Source organism: Ursus americanus, chromosome 20 (genome assembly GCF_024610735.1).
Source record: "Ursus americanus isolate L20-20 chromosome 20, mUrsAme1.1.p, whole genome shotgun sequence".
NCBI lineage: Eukaryota > Metazoa > Chordata > Mammalia > Carnivora > Ursidae > Ursus > Ursus americanus.
Genome location: NC_142146.1, coordinates 28,188,041 through 28,204,477, shown reverse-complemented (window position 1 = coordinate 28,204,477; position 16,437 = coordinate 28,188,041). Strand labels below are relative to the sequence as shown.

At 36.4% G+C, this 16,437-nt stretch overlaps 1 protein-coding gene across 4 annotated transcripts in view; it reads left to right on the top strand.

The window, feature by feature from the left end:
- PIK3R4 (phosphoinositide-3-kinase regulatory subunit 4) overlaps positions 1–16,437 on the top strand; it is a 77,293-nt gene that overhangs the window by 28,787 nt on the left and 32,069 nt on the right. For all 4 annotated transcript variants that reach the window (XM_045791739.2, XM_045791740.2, XM_045791737.2 and 1 more), the window contains exons 8-9: positions 3,172–3,317; positions 5,836–6,039. In XM_045791739.2, coding sequence (XP_045647695.2) covers positions 3,172–3,317; positions 5,836–6,039 — 350 coding nt within the window. The remainder of the gene's footprint in view (positions 1–3,171; positions 3,318–5,835; positions 6,040–16,437) is intronic.

The window sequence follows — 16,437 nt, the reverse complement described above, 5'->3', positions numbered from 1 at the left end:
TGCTGTGTTCCCTCTCTCGCTGGCTGTCTCTCTGTCACATAAATAAATAAAATCTTTAAAAAAAAAAAAAAAAAAAAAAAAAAAAGAAAACGAAAATTGGTTAGATTTGGTTATAGGTTATTCTTGAGGCAGTCCTCAGAGAAATAAGACAAAGGAGTTATTATTTATTTTGATTGTTGAGAAAGTAGGTAGTTGCTTGTAGAGAAGTATAAAATTTCTGGAAGTTTTTAAGGCATGAATGTAGCTTTTTAAAAAATATTTGTGGAAAATTTAAGTATATAGAGGTTTCTGATTTTACACTCTAATATCTATGATTGTTCTTTTAGTTTATGATTATGTTCAAAATAATTACAAATTTAAGAAATTGTTGAGTATTAGTACTACAATCATGATGAGAATCTCGATTACATTGTTTTGATTTTTCATATAAGCTATGGAGTGCTGTGTAGCGTAAGGGCAGATAACAGAAAGCAGTGTTTCCGTAATAATATTAAGGAGAAAATGTATTCTCTTAACGTGCATATCTTGCTATATGGAATATTTTCTGCTCATTTTCGTTTTCTGAATTCTCACATCAGTGCTTTATTTTTTCTCCATGAAAGTGGCATTACCTTTATGGGTCAAGATTTTCTTGCCTTTGGCTCTGATCCTCCTTATTTTAATGAATATTCTCTGTATATAAATATGTACTTGTATGTTCTAATTTCATATAATACATTCCTTTTTTTGTTTTTTTTTAAAGACTCTATTTACTTAGAGCATGAGTTGCGGGAGGGGTAGAGGGAGAGCAGGGAGCTGAGCAGGGAACCCGATGCAGGTTTCCATCCCCCGACCCTGGGATCATGACCTGAGTGGAAGGCAGCCACTTAACCACCTGAGCCACCCAGGCACCCCTCATATAAAACATTTCTTCTGTTGCCTAATTACTTGGAAACTATTTTCGAGACTTAATGTAGCTTATAATTAGTGTTTTATTTACCTAAATAATGGATGTCTATCAGTTTTTAAGCAAAAATCATCATAAAGATAGTTTCTTATCCCTCTTCTCAAATTTTACAGAGATTTTTCTCTGTTCTGCTGTTTCTTGTCATTGATCATAGGCCGAACATATGGGACACTCTATCTTTAGTTTAGCATCAAAATAAATGATTATCTTTAGGTATAGAATAAACTCAATATGGTACAACTTCTTGGATAGGGAACTCCCTTAGAACTGGAACTGAATTTGGTACTATCTGTGGGGGGAACAAAGCTTTGCTGAAAAAAATCAAGTGAACAGTCATTGGTTGGCATTTTGAACTATTTCAAAGAAAAAACAGTTTTTAGTAACTTAGAAACGCCTTTAAAACATAATAAACCATATACATCTCTGTTCTGTTTTTATGTGTGGTCTGTTGTAGTGATTACTAAAGGGATTAATGGTGGTGATAGTGGAGGATCCCGCCATAGCACAAGGGATTAATGGTGATTTCCTTGACTGTTTTGAAAAAATCTACACTCTTCCCACTTAGGTATTATGCATACTCCCCTTCCCTCATGCTTGTCCCCATATAATTGGAATGTATTGGATAGAGAAGAGATCAAGTACCTGTTTTAGAGGAAATCCTCTTGAGTGTTTGAGGTTCTTTTTTTTTATATCAGCTACTTACTGATACAATGATGCTGTACGACAGTCAACCATAAAATCTCAGTAAATGCTTTAGTAACGTTCTCATCATGAATGTGTGGGCTGTATGGGTGGCTCTGCTTTAGGCTTTGTATCTCCAGATTGTGGTTACAGTGATCCATCTGTCTCATTCTGGTGCCCATGTTAGATGGGCAGCAGTTTCCTGGGTTATGTTCTAGGTGATGGCAGAAGCATGAGACAGCAAGCCTAGCTATGTAGCGCATATCAGGCCTCTGTTAGTGTTACATCTGCTAATATCCCATTGGCCAGAGCAGGTTGATATGACTGAGCTAAAAGCAAGAGGCAGAAAAGTACCCTTTGTATACTGTGAGCTCATGGCAAAGAGTGTGGTTGTGTAAAATAATGTAAAGAATTGAGACCAATAATTCAGGCTCATACAGTGCCTAACTCCTTTCTGCCAAGTCATTTTGGGTGTAGCTACTTTCTGGAGGTTTTTCAATATTTTTCCAGTCCTCATTTTGCCTGTTGCCAAAGGGAAACTACCAACCCTCCTTTGTTGTTGTATCAGAGGCTGCATGGTGCTTATGAAATAATCAAAACCTCCTTCATGTGTAATTAATTGGAAATGGGAGAACTTTGGACACAGATACTTTGAACAAATTTTTTCACCTTCTCCTTTTTATATAAGTGATGTTAGCATATGACAGTGTTTTTATTTCTCTATTATCCTAAATTTCTTGTAAAAATAACATCCTCTAAATGCTGATGTTTTAGCATACTCAGAACAAATTATATATATGTATTTTTTTTCTTTTAGAAGTTTTATTCTAAATCGGGGGTTTAAAAGTTTGAATTTTATTCTAAATCTTACTTTGATTAGTTGAAGTCATTGATTTTTAGGTGTAATACACAAGATAGTTAAAAGGGGTGAAAAGACATTCATTTACTTTTCTGGTTTAATATTATATTTTATTTCTTAAAAATTTTTATTATTTGTTAAAGATTTTATTTGAGAGCAGGGCGAGAGAGAGTACAAGCTGGGGTGAGGGGCAAAGAGAGAGGGACAAGCAGACTCCCCGCTGAGCAGGGAGCCCGATGCTGGACTCGATCCCAAGACCCTGAGATCATGACCTGAGCTGAAGGCAGACGCTTAACTGACTGAGCCACCTAGGCGTCCGTAATCTTATATTTTAAACTCTTTAAGAATGGGCATCGTATTTTCTGCCTTTAGTTTGTATTCATAATGCCTTGTGAATGAATTTATGAATGATGTATTAGATTTGATCAAACCTTTTCATTAAAAAAAGTCAGGTATAGCTCTTTTTATTCTTTTATGGTATTATTGCTGATGTTTATGATAGAGAATATTATTTGTTATGTTGAGTTTATGTCAGGATAATTGAGTATGTGAAGACAGCTGATAGTAACATTGTGATATAATCCCTTTATCGGTTGTGTTATAAAGTGCAAATTTGTTTATCCCAATAGTTTGAAACTACTTATGAACATGGTTTAAATCCATACCTTTTTCTTTTCCTGTTTAGCCCCATTTCTGTGTCATCCCAATCTATGGATACGCTATGGTGCTGTAGGATTTATCACAGTAGTAGCTCATCAAATAAGTACAGCTGATGTATACTGCAAACTGATGCCTTACCTTGACCCATATATTACTCAACCAATAATACAGGTATGCTTGTTCCAACTGGGAGTCAGTCCTCTCCGAATTGTATGCCTTAAAAAAAGGTTTAGAAAGTCCTATTTTTATTTAAATTTTTAAAGATTTAAATTGGGCTACAGCATTTTCACATTCCTTTAAGCTAGTTAATGGAACAAACAGTGCTGAAGGTGAGAAAAGTTCAAGAGACTGTTGTGTTATACATCATGTTATGCATAATATAGCACTCAATAGTTCATGCTTTATTTTCTTATGTGCAGTGTTGTAAAACGTGCTATTAAAGTGAAATATAGTGGAAATGTATACTGACGGGCCCCTACTTTTATTGTAAAAAGTATAACTGATTTTAGCCCAAGTCAGCATTTATAATAAATTGGAAAAAGCCTTTTACAGATGTTCGTTTTTTTGGACCACTAACTGGTTCTGGTTTCTTTTCTGTTCTTTTTCATTTTTTTTTTTAACCTAATCTTTTAAAATCTGATTTAATCTTTTTTTAATCTAATGACTTGTGGCCCCTTCCTCTCTTCCCAGTATAGCATAAACTTCAGGTTTTTGGTTTGTATAAAGCAGTCATTTACCCAACTTGTCAGTGCTTACATCTTTTATCTTCCTAGAAAGCTGAGTATCAAAAATATCTAAATTGAGTGAACTGTTGAGAGATGATTCTGGCTGCTAAAATATTCTGAAATATCCTCTTTTTTTTTTTTTTTTTTTTTTTTACTAAAACTCTTAATTCCCTTTTGCAAATTCACATGCTTCTAGCTTTTGCTACTTTTATATTCCAATGTACCTTCCCTTTGGTTGGAGAAAATGACCTTGGATATATTCTGGAAATGAGGAGGCTTTGGCTGTGCCTTCCATCCTTTTCCCCATAGATTCATCCTTTTCTGGGGATCATCATTCTTATTTCATAGTTTGTAGAACTTTTAATTTTTTATCTCAGCAATTTGTATATATATATATATATGTATATATATATATATATATGAAAGGTGGATAATATTATTGGAAAGTATGCCTTTTTCATTCATTCACTAATTATTTTAAAAAGCTTATTTATTTTAGTAGTATCTCAGCACCCAACATGGGGCTCAAACTCAGGACCCCAAGATCAAGTGTCACATGCTCTTCCAACTGAGCCAGCCAGGAGCCCCAACCTTTTTAATTTTTTAATTTTTAATTTTTTTATATTTTTACTTTTTTAAAGATTTATTTATTCATTTGACAGAGAGAGGGAGAGAGAGCATACAAGCAGGGGGAGCAGCAGGCAGGGAGAGAGGGAGAAGCAGGCTTCTCACTGAGCAGGGAGCCCGATGTGGGGCTCAATCCCAGGACCCTGGGATCATGACCTGAGCTGAAGGCAGACTCTTAACTGACTGAGCCACCCAGGTGCCCCAGTTTCCTTTAAAGTTTAATAAGTGTTCTTGGAAATCTGGTCTAGGGATTCTTACTACTTTTGGCTATTTATTCCATTTAGAAGTTTGTTTATTAAACTCTTTTATAACACAATGTAGAGGAAGTATCCCTGGTAATTAAAAATTGCATGCATTTGTAATAACTTAGTGGTGGTTTACTGTAATAAATCTAACATTAAAAAAATCTGACATTAGGTGGTTTTTTTAGAGCTCTACACCACTCTTTGTTTTCTCAGGAATACATATATATATTTTATATACATATATAATATGCATATATTCCCCCCCTCAGGAATATATATATATTTCTCAGGAATATAAATACACACACACACACACACACACACACACACACACACACACATATCTATTTTTTGGGGGGTTTCCATTGCTTTATTTTTTGAAAGGCCAGGATTGGGAGTTGAAAGGCTAATTATCCATATGCTTCATAAATCTTGCCTTTCTTCAGTTTGGATTAGACAAAAGATACCCTTTTATGCTGGTTTCCGCAGGCTGGCTTACCAGGTAGTTAAATATGTCTAAAGAAAACGCTCTTTGTTGTGGTTCGTATGCTCATCCTTTTTATTACATATCCATTGACAAGGGGGGTGTTCTTGGGGATAATAAAAGGAAGGACTCCATGAACTCTGTGGAGAGAGTAATGTTTTAGAAGGGGTTGAAGCTACTGGGAAACGTGATGACTGCTGGGCAGCCCTGTGACTGTTGAGCGGCTTTTCTCGGTCAGTACCTGCTGGCTGTTAGACCTGTGCGCCACAGGTACTTTTTTGATCTAGGAGGTCATCTGACATTTTGGCATCCAGAAAAAGTCTCTGTCATTTTCTAAATTTTTCTAGCCTGGGTATATACTGTTATTCTTCCAGTACGGAAGACACAGATTTGTACTCATGTGCTAACAATGTAAAGAAAAACCTTAGCTCTTAAGGGTCACTAGTATTCTTTTTTCTTCTAAGCAAAAATTGCAGATGTTGTTATCTCCCATTTTCTTAGAAAATAAATACCTATATTAACTTTGTACAGGTTGTATTTACTGAATATGAAAATAACTGTACTACATGTTGTATCTTTGGCTGATTCTTTTTATTTTCCTAATATAGATTGAAAGGAAACTTGTTCTACTCAGTGTTTTAAAAGAGCCAGTAAGTCGTTCTATATTTGATTATGCTTTGAGGTCTAAAGATATCACTAGCTTGTTCAGACATCTTCACGTGCGCCAGAAGAAACGGAATGGGTCTCTTCCTGACTGCCCTCCACCGGAGGACCCCGCCATAGCACAGCTTCTGAAGAAATTGCTCTCACAGGTTGTATCACCTTTCTGAAATCTTATGTTTAAGCACAAATTTCATAAAAACATTCAAGCATCCATTTAGTTATTAAAAATACTTTTGGTTGATTGGGTTGCATCATAACAAATGAGTAAATAAACCTGGCAAATATCGTATACATTTGCCTTGGCATCTAGGAGCTACTAGGATGATGAGAAGACATTGGTTTGAGTTAAGTAAGGAATCATGGTAGACCTATTACGCTGCTTTTGTGATTATTGCCTGTATAAATAAGGGAGAGAATAGATATAACCTTAAATTTGAGTAATATTCTTGATTCAGTTCCATATTTCACATACAAAAAAAGAAGAAGAAAAAAAATTCAGTTAGAAGAAACATTGCAGAGCACAGATGCAGGACAGAAAGATCCTGGTTTATTTCAGTCTAGATTTAGAGAGTTCTCACTATATGCAAACAGCTGAAATAACTGGGACTTGTAATACATCTTAGATTGAATAAACCAGTCACTACTGTATATTAAAAGCCTATGAATTTGGATCAATTAACAACTTGTTAGAACTAGGAAGTAATCTTCTTATTATACTTGAACTTAGTAAGGCCTCTTTAGAAATGGTCCAGATTCAGTGTCCTGTTTTAAAAGGGATATATGGAACTGAAAGAAGTCAAGATAGAAATGAAAATGGTTAGAAATAAAGAATACCGTTTCTGAATAAATGCTCCATGAGCCAGAAAGCAAATGAGAGATAACTTAAATGACTGTCTTTAAGTCTATAGGACATTTTGGTTAAGAGAATACTTGTCAATCATGTCTTATCTAACAAGAAGATGAGAAAATGCTTCAACTGGCAGAGAGAATTTGATAAGTTTGATGATAATACTTTCTTGTACTAGTCACTGAATATCCAGTGCTGTTTCATGTTCCTGTGTTGGTTTGGGTGATTGAATATTGGACCAGGCTCCCTGGTCAATAACCATTTTGGTTCTTCTGGGTCTCTCTTTGCCTGGAGGCTGGAGCTGCCTCTGAATGTCCCTTCTAGGCCAGTGGTTCTATTTCCTATATTTTAGAAGACTTAATTTGATGTGACTTGAATTACCAAAGAGCTTTTTCTTTGGGTTTTCTTTTAACCTTGGCTCGTACATGAGAACGTATTTTATATTTTAGAAAGCAATTTATGGAAAATTGGATATTGAATCACATTTTCCTGTTGTTTCTCTTGAGTAGGTAATCCTTATCAAAAAGATTTCAACATGCAATAAAAACAACCCCAATTTAGATGTTTCTTTGGGCTTAGGTGGTGTGATTCTTTGTATTTCTCTCTCCTACAAATTCTATATATTAAATTAAAAGCTTCTGTACTAAAATTTCATGGTAAGTCATTAGTTACTTAGGACCACTCTAGCCCCCAGTTCTTGCTTTTCACCTTGCTGTGTGTTTAGGTTTTGCCATTGCCATGGGTAAAAGGAGGGAAGGGGAAGGAGCAGTTTCCACAGCCTTTTTACTTTCTGCTTCCTACTGTTCTAAACGCTTCTACCATTGCTGCTTCCACAGCCAGCCCTCATTATTGGGTACCATGATGAAATCAGTAAAACGCACTGACTTGTATTCCTCTGAAATGTTAGTGCTTGATGTATTCATTTATCTGTCATTCGCACCCTCATTTGTATGGGGAAAGAGGACCATGTTTTCTCTGGTTTTATGTTGTTTCTGTTAACAGCAGTTTTAGGAGACTCCTAAGGGTTAGCAGTACTCTGTTTCAAGGGACAGGTGCTACTAGTAGGGAGAGCAGGCCAGAATCTCTGAGGTCCTCAGAAGTAACAGCAGAAGATTACCAGCTTCCATTTTTTGAGGACTTACAATGAGACTACCACTGTAGTTGGTGCTTTCCATATTTTGTGACAATCTTTATGTAATAAGCTTGAACAACAGGTGTTATCCCCATTTTATAGTTAGGAAAACTGTGACTCAATGTTAAGTTGCCTATCAGTAAGCTTCAAAGCTGACATTGGAACTAAACCCATCTAATTCCTTTATTCCACTTTTTTTTTTTTTAAGTTTATTTGTTAGAGGGAGAGAGAGCGCGCGCGTGCTCACAAGCAGGGGGAGTGGCAGGCAGAGGGAAAAGTGGGCTCCCCGCCAAGCAGGGAGCCCGATGCAGGCCTTGATCCCAGGACCCGGTGTCGTGACCTGAGCTGAAGGCAGATGCTTAACAGACTAAGCCACCCAGGTGTCTCGTCACCATGCCATCTTGCCTCAAAATAAAGGATGTGGAGCTAAGGCTGCGAAGCTTGCTTACGTTTTTTATGGTCTTAGAGTCCTTATGCAGTTCATCCCCTCCAGCCCCTTGCATGCCTTTTGTCTGCCTTCACTTCATTTTGGTCCCTGCACTATCTGAGTTTCTTGGGATTACTCGCAGAGGCTTGGAGTCAGGGGAGACTTTGGAGGTAGGAATTGAGTCCCTGTTCCTAATGTCAGGGATACAGAGGGAAGGATGCTTTTAGCCTCTGCAAATGGGAATTCTGAATACTCCTGCAACATATTTTTTAATTGGGGTTTTACAATGCTCTTTTGTATAGGACTGCACTTGAGATACATCATGGGTGAAATAGGCTTCACTAGACCAGCCTAGTATTGTTTCTATGGGAGATTACGTTCAGGGTTCTGGATAATAGACTTTTAAAGTACACTTTGGAACATATGGAAGTTAGAATCTGCCTGAACTCCAGATTTTCAGTAGAACTCACCATCTGGAGGTGTTACATGGCAGGGCTATTTTAGAATCACATCTACAAGAGCTCTCTGTTTTATTTGTATTCATTTGATCATGCGCTAATACAGATTAATAATATTCTGATTTCACTCCTTTAAAAATGACAAATATTAAAATTTTTTTTTATTTTAATTTTTTTAAAGATTATTTATTTATTTGACCAAAAGAGAGAGAGCGAGCGAGCGAACACCAAGCAGGGGGAGCAACGGGCAGAGGGAGAGGGAGAAGCAGGCTCCCCACCGGGCAGGGAGCCTGACGCAGGGCTTGATCCCAGGACTCCAGGATCACGACCCGAGCTGAAGGCAGCTGCTTAACTGAGTGAGCCATCCAGGAGCCCCATAATTTTTAAATTTTTTAGTGATTTTTATTTTAATACTTTTTGATTGGTAGTATAGACTCAAGGTGTAAAATTGAAAAGATATAGGAAAATCTATAGTAGAATAGGTTTTCTTATAATCCCTCATCCCCAGCCACCCAGTTTCTTTCTCTGTTGATTGTGAATTTTAGGTTGTTAAAGTGCTGAATTCCCTCATATGGTGTCAGATTGTTGTGTTGTACAATTAAGTTACTTGGAATGAGTTTGATCCTTTTAAGCCTTGCCTTTTTTTTTTTTTAATTTTAAATCCAGTATAGTTAATATATAGTGTTATCTTAGTTTCAGGTGTACAGTATAGTGATTCAACAATTCTATACATTATCCCCTGCTCATCAAGATAAGTGTACTCTTAATTTTCTTCACCTATTTCACCCATCCTTCCCATCCCCCACCTCCCCTCTGGTAACCATCAGTTCTCTGTAGTTAAGAGTCTGTTTTTTGATTTGTCTCTCTTTTTTTCTATGTTTGTTTGTTTTGTTTCTTAAATTCTGTGTATGAGTGAAATCATAAGGAATTTGTCTTTCTCTGGCTTTTTTCGCTTAGCATTACGTTCTTTAGATCTATCCGTGTTGTTGCAAATGATGAGATTTCATTCTTTTTAATGGCTGAGTAATATTCCATTGTGTATATATATACCATATCTTCTTTATCCATTCATCTCTCAGTGGACACTTGAGCTGCTTCTAAATATTGGCTATTGTAAATAATGCTGCAGTAAACATAAGGGTGCATATATCTTTTCGAATTTGTGTTTTTATATTCTTTTGGTAAATACACTGTAGGGAAATTACTGGATCATATGGGTAGTTCTAGTTTTAATTTTTTAAATTTTATTTTACATTTTTTTCCCTTTTTATTTTTTTGAAAATTTTTTTATTAACATATAATGTATTATTTGTTTCAGGGGTATAGGTCTGTGATTCATCAATCTTACACAATACATAGCGCTCACCACAACACATACCCTCCCCAATGTCCATCACCCAGCCATCGCAGCCCTCCCACCCTCTTCCACTCCAGCAACCCTCAGTTTGTTTCCTGAGATTAGGAGTCTCTTATGGTTTGTCTCCCTCATTGGTTTCATCTTGTTTCATTTTTTTCCTCTCTTCCCCTATGATCCTCTGCCTTGTTTCTCAAATCCCACTGTCAGCGAGATCATACGATAATTATCTTTCTCTGATGGGCTTATTTCGCTTTGCATAATACCCTCTAGTTCCATCCACCTTGTTGCAAATGGTAAGACTTCTTTTTTTTTTTTGATGGCAATATTCTATTGTGTGTGTGGTGTATACCACGTCTTCTTTATCCATACATCTGTCGATGGACATCTGGGCCCTTTCCATAGTTTGGCTGTTGTGGACATTGCTGCTATAAACATTGGGGCGCAGGTGCCCCTTTGGATTACTGCATTTGTATCTTTGGGGTAAATACCCAGTAGTGCAATTGATGGGTTGTAGGGTAGCTCTATTTTCAACTTTTTGAGGAACGTCCGTAGTGTTTTCCAGAGTGGCTGCACCAGCTTGCATTCCCACCAACAGTGTAGGAGGATTCCCCTTTCTCCGCATCCTCGCCAACATCTGTCGTTTCCTGACTTGTTAATTTTAGCCATTCTGACTGGTGTAGGGTGGTATCTCATTGTGGTTTTGATTTGTATTTCCATGATACCAAGTGATGTTGAGCACTTTTTCATGTGTCTGTTGGCCATATCGAAGTCTTCCTTGCAGAAATGTCTGTTCATGTCTTCTGCCCATTTCTTGATTGGATTATTTATTCCTTGGGTGTCGAGTTTGATAAGTTCTTTATAGATTTTGGATACTAGCCCTTTATCTGATATGTCATTTGCAAGTATCTTCTCCCATTCTTTCAGTTATCTTTTGGTTTTGTTGACTGTTTCCTTTTTGTGCAAAAGATTTTTATCTTGATGAAGTCCCAGTAGTTATTTTTGCCCTTGCTTCCCTTGCTTTTGGCGATGTGTCTAGGAAGAAGTTGCTGAGGCTGTGGTCGAAGAAGTTGCAGCCTGTGTTCTCCTCAAGGATTTTGATGGATTCCTGTCTCACATTGAGGTCTTTCATCCATTTTGAGTCTATTTTTGTATATGGTATAAGAAAATGGTCCAGTTTCATTCTTTGCATGTGGCTGTCCAGTTTTCCCAAAACCATTTATTGAAGAGACTGTCTTTTTTCCATTGGATATTCTTTCCGGCTTTGTTGAAGATTAGTTGATCATAAGAGTTGAGAGTCCATTTCTGAGTTCTCTATTCTGTCCCATTGATCTATGTCTGTTTTTGTGCCGGTACCATACTGTCTTGATGATTACAGCTTTAGTAGAGCTTGAAGTCTAGAACTGTGATGCCACCAGCTTTGGTTTTCTTTCTTTCTTTCTTTCTTTCTTTCTTTCTTTCTTTCTTTCTTTCTTTCTTTCTTTCTTTTTCTTTCTTTCTTTCCTTATAATTTTTATTTTGTTATATTAGTCACCGTACAGTACATCCCCAGTTTTTGCTGTGATGTTCCATGATTCATTATTTGCATATAACACCCAGTGCAGCATGCTTTTCTTTTTCAACATTCTTCTGGCTATTCGGGGTCTTGTTCTGGCTCCATACAAATTTTAGGATTATTTGTTCCATTTCTGTGAAAAAAGTTGGTGGTATTTTGATAGGGATTGCATTGAATGTGTAGATTGCTATAGATAGCATAGACATTTTCATAATCTTTGTTCTTCCAATCCATGAACATGGGATGTTTTTCCATTTCTTTGTGTCTTCCTCAATTTCTTTTATGAGTGTTCTGTAGTTTTCTGAGTACAGATCCTTTGCCTCTTTGGTTAGGTTTATTACTAAGTACCTTATGGTTTTGGGTGCAGTTGTAAATGGGATCAACTCCTTAATTTCTCTTTCTTCTGTCTTGTTGATGTATAGAAATCTAACTGATTTCTGTGCATTGATTTTATATCCTGCCACTTTACTGAATTCCTGTATGCGTTCTAGCAGTTTTGGGGTGGAGTCTTTGAATTTTCCACATAAAGTATCATATCACCTGTAAAGAGTGAGAGTTTGACTTATTCTTTGCCAACTCAGATGCCTTTTATTTCTTTTTATTGTCTGATTGTTGAGGCTAGGACTTCTAGTACTGTGTTTAACAGCAGTGGTGATAGTGGACATCCCTGCCGTGTTCCTGACCTTAGGGGAAAAGCTCTCAGTTTTTTCCCATTGAGAATAATATTCGCTGTGGGTTTTTCATAGATGGCTTTTATGATATTGAGGTATGTTCCTTCTATCCCTACACTGTGAAGAGTTTTAATCAAGAAAGGATGCTGTACTTTGTCAAATGCTTTTTCTGCATTTATTGAGAAGATCATATGGTTCTTGTCTTTTCTTTTATTAATGTAGGGTATGATGTTGATTGATTTGCGGTTGTTCAACCAACCTTGCAGCCCCGGAATATATCCCACTTGGTCGTGGTGATTAATCCTTTTAAATATATGTTGGATCCTATTGGCTGGTATTTTGGTGAGAATTTTGGATCCATGTTCATCAGGGATATTGTTCTGTAATTCTCCTTTCTGGTGGGGTCTTTGTCTGGGTTTGGGATCAAGGTAATGCTGGCCTCATAAAAAGAGCTTGAAAGTTTTCTTTCCATTTCTATTTTTTGGAACAGTTTCTGAAGAATAGGTGTTAATTCTTCTTTAAATGGTTGGTAGAATTCCCCTAGGAAGCCATCTGGCCCTGGGCTCTTGTTTTTTGGGAGGTTCTTGATGACTGCTTCAGTTTCCTTGCTGGTTATAGGTCTGTTCAGATTTTCTGTTTCTTCCTGGTTCAGTTTTGGTAGTTATATGCCTCTAGGAATGCATTCATTTCTTCCAGATTGTCTAATTTGTTGGCATATAGTTGCTCATAATATATTTTTATAGTTGTTTGTATTTCTTCAGTATTGGTTGTGATCTCTCCTCTTTCATTTATGATTTTATTTATTTTGGTCCTTTCTCTTCTTTTTGATAAGTCTGGCCAGGGGTTTACAATCTTACTAATTCTTTCCAAGAACCAGCTCCTGGTTTTGTTGATCTGTTCTACTGTTCTTTTGGTTTCTATTTTTATTAATTTCTGCTCTAATCTTTATTATTTCTTTTCTCCTGCTGGGTTTAGGCTTTATTTGCTGTTCTTTCTCCAGTTCCTTTAGGTGTAGAGTTAGGTTGTGTATTTGAGACCTTTTTTTGTTTCTTAAGAAAGGCTTGTATTGCTATATACTTCTTTCTTAGGACCGCCTTTGCTGCATCCCAAAGATTTTGAGCAGTTGTGTTTTTATTTTCATTTGTTTCCATGAATTTTTTAATTCTTCTTTAATTTCCTGGTTGACCCATTCATTCTTCGGTAGGATGTTCCTTAGCCTTCATGTATTTGAGTTCTTTCCAATTTTCCTCTTGTGATTGAGTTCAAGTTTCAAAGCATTGTGGTCCAAAAATATGCAGGGAATGGTCCCAGTCTTTTGGTACTAGTTGAGACCTGATTTGTGACCCAGGATGTGATCTCTTCTGGAGAATGTTCTCTGTGCACTAGAGAAGAATGTGTATTCTGTTGCTTTGGGATAGAATGTTCTGAATATATCTGTGAAGTCCATCTGGTCCAGTGTGTCATTTAAAGCCCTTATTTCCTTGTTGATCTTTTGTTTAGATGATCTGTCCATTTCAGTGAGGGTGGTGTTAAAGTCCCCTACTATTATTCTATTATTGTTGATGTGTTTCTTTGATTTTGTTATTAATTGGCTTATATAATTGGCTGCTCCCATGTTAGGGGCGTAAGTATTTACAATTGTTAGATCTTCTTGTTGGGTAGACCCTTTAAGTATGATATAGTGTCCTTCCTCATCTCTTATTACAATCTTTGGTTTAAAATCTAATTTGTCTGATATAAGGATTTCCACCCCAGCTTTCTTTTGATGTCCATTAGCATGATAAATGGTTTTCCACCCGCTCACTTTCAATCTGGAGGTGTCTTTGGGTCTAAAATGAGTCTCTTGCAGACAGCATATTGATGGGTCTTGCTTTTTTTTTTTTTTTTTTTTTAAGATTTTATTTATTTATTTGACAGAGAGAGAGGCAGCAAGAGAGGGAACACAAGCTGGGGGAGTGGAAGAGGGAGAGAAGCAGGCTTCCCGCTGAGCAGGGAGCCGTGGGGCTGAATCCCAGAACGCTGGGATTATGACCTGAGCTGAAGGCAGACACTTAACGACTGAGTCAGGCAGGTGCCCCTGCTTTTTTATCTAATCTGATACCCTGTGTCTTTTGATTGGGGCGTTTAGCCCATTTACATTCAGACCTTTTGGTCCAGTTTTAAATGGAATTTTTTTTTAATTTCTTTTTCTCCTGCTCTGTTATTAGTGTATAGAAATGCAACAGATTCCTGTGTATTAATTTTGTGTCCTATAACTTACTGAGCTCATTTTCAATACTGATAGTGTCTTGGTGGAGTCTTTAGGGCTTTCTCTGTATATTATGTTATCTGCAAATAGTGACAGTTTTACTTATTCCTTACCAATTTGGATGCCTTTTATTTCTTTTTCATGTCCAATTACTGTAGCTCAGACCTCCATTATTATATTGAATAAAAGTGGTATGAGTGGACATCCTTGTCTGGTACCTGATCTTAGTGGAAAAGCTCTCAGTATTTCACTATTGAGTGTGATGTTAGCTGTGGGTTTTTCATATCATGCCTTTATTATCTTGAGGTATGTTCCTGCTAAAACATTTTGTTGATAGTTTTTATCATGAATGGATATTATATTTTATCAAATGCCTTTTCTGCATCTATTGAGATGATCATATAATTTTTATCCTTCATTTTGTTAATGTATTACATTGATTTGTGAATATTAAACCACCATTGCATCCTCCGGAATAAATCCCACTTGTTCATGGTGAATGATTTTTTTAAATGTATTGTTGAATTCAGTTTGCTAATATTTTGTTGAGGATTTTTATACATATGTTCATCAGAAATTTTTGTCTGTAGTTCTCTTTTTTGTGGTGTCTTTGTCTGTGTTGGTATCATCCCCATAGAATGAATTTGGAAGTTTACTTTCCTCTTCTATTTTTTGGAATAGTTTGAGAAGAATAGGTATTAACTCTTCTTTAAATGTTTGGTAGAATTTAAGGTCCTGGGGTTTTGTTTGTTGTGAGTGTTTTGATTACTGATTCAATTTTATTTCTAGTAGTTGGTCTGTTCCAATTTTCTATTTTTAATGTGTTAAATAGACTTATTATAAAAATACTTTAATAAATGTAAACAAGATAAGTAATATAGAATAATGTAAATGTTCTATAAAATTTTTTTATAGTCTGAATTTTGTTTGCTGATACCGTATTTTGTATTTAGGTTCATAAATGATTTGTTCTTCGATTTTCCTTTTTTGTAATGTCCTTTAGGTATATATACCAAATACTAAAGGAAAAATCCTGACTTATAATCTTGTCTTGAAATTACTCCTAATTCTTAACAGTTCACCTAAATCCTTCCTTTTTAAGGACGATTGCTCCTAGTAATGTCAGTTTGCAATTTCTGATTTAGGTATGTGTCAGATGGGAGTCTGGAAACTCTAATATGATTGTATTAATGTTAAAAAAGAAGCTCCCCCCCACCTGGTGCACTTCTAACATTTTTTTTTTTTTTAAAGATTTTATTTATTTATTTAACACAGAGACAGCCAGCGAGAGAGGGAACACAAGCAGGGGGAGTGGGAGAGGAAGAAGCAGGCCCATAGCGGAGGAACCTGATGTGGGGCTCGATCCCATAACGCTGGGATCACGCCCTGAGCCGAAGGCAGACGCTTAACCGCTGTGCCACCCAGGCGCCCCAGCTTCTAACATTTTTTATTGAGATAATTCGCATGCAAAATAATTCACATTTTCATCATCTTGGAAAGAAGCCCCATGCCCATTAGCAATTATTCCCCATTTACTTCTCCCTCCAGCCTCTGGAACCACTAAATCTACTTTCTGTTTCTAGGAATTTGCCTATTTTGGATATTTCATATAAATGGAACTATGCAATATGTGGCATTTTTGTGGGGTTTCTTTTACTTAGTAAAATATTTTCAAGGTTGCTGCGTGTTATGGCATATATTAATACTTCAGTCCTTTTTATGTTTCTTATGATGACCCTCCTTGTGTGGACTAAAATGGAGACCTCTCTCTTATGAACTAAAATGTTGTCTAACAGAATAGAATTCTTACTACAGCTCTAAAATTGTCTACAGTAAGCAAATTTTAGGAGGAAAA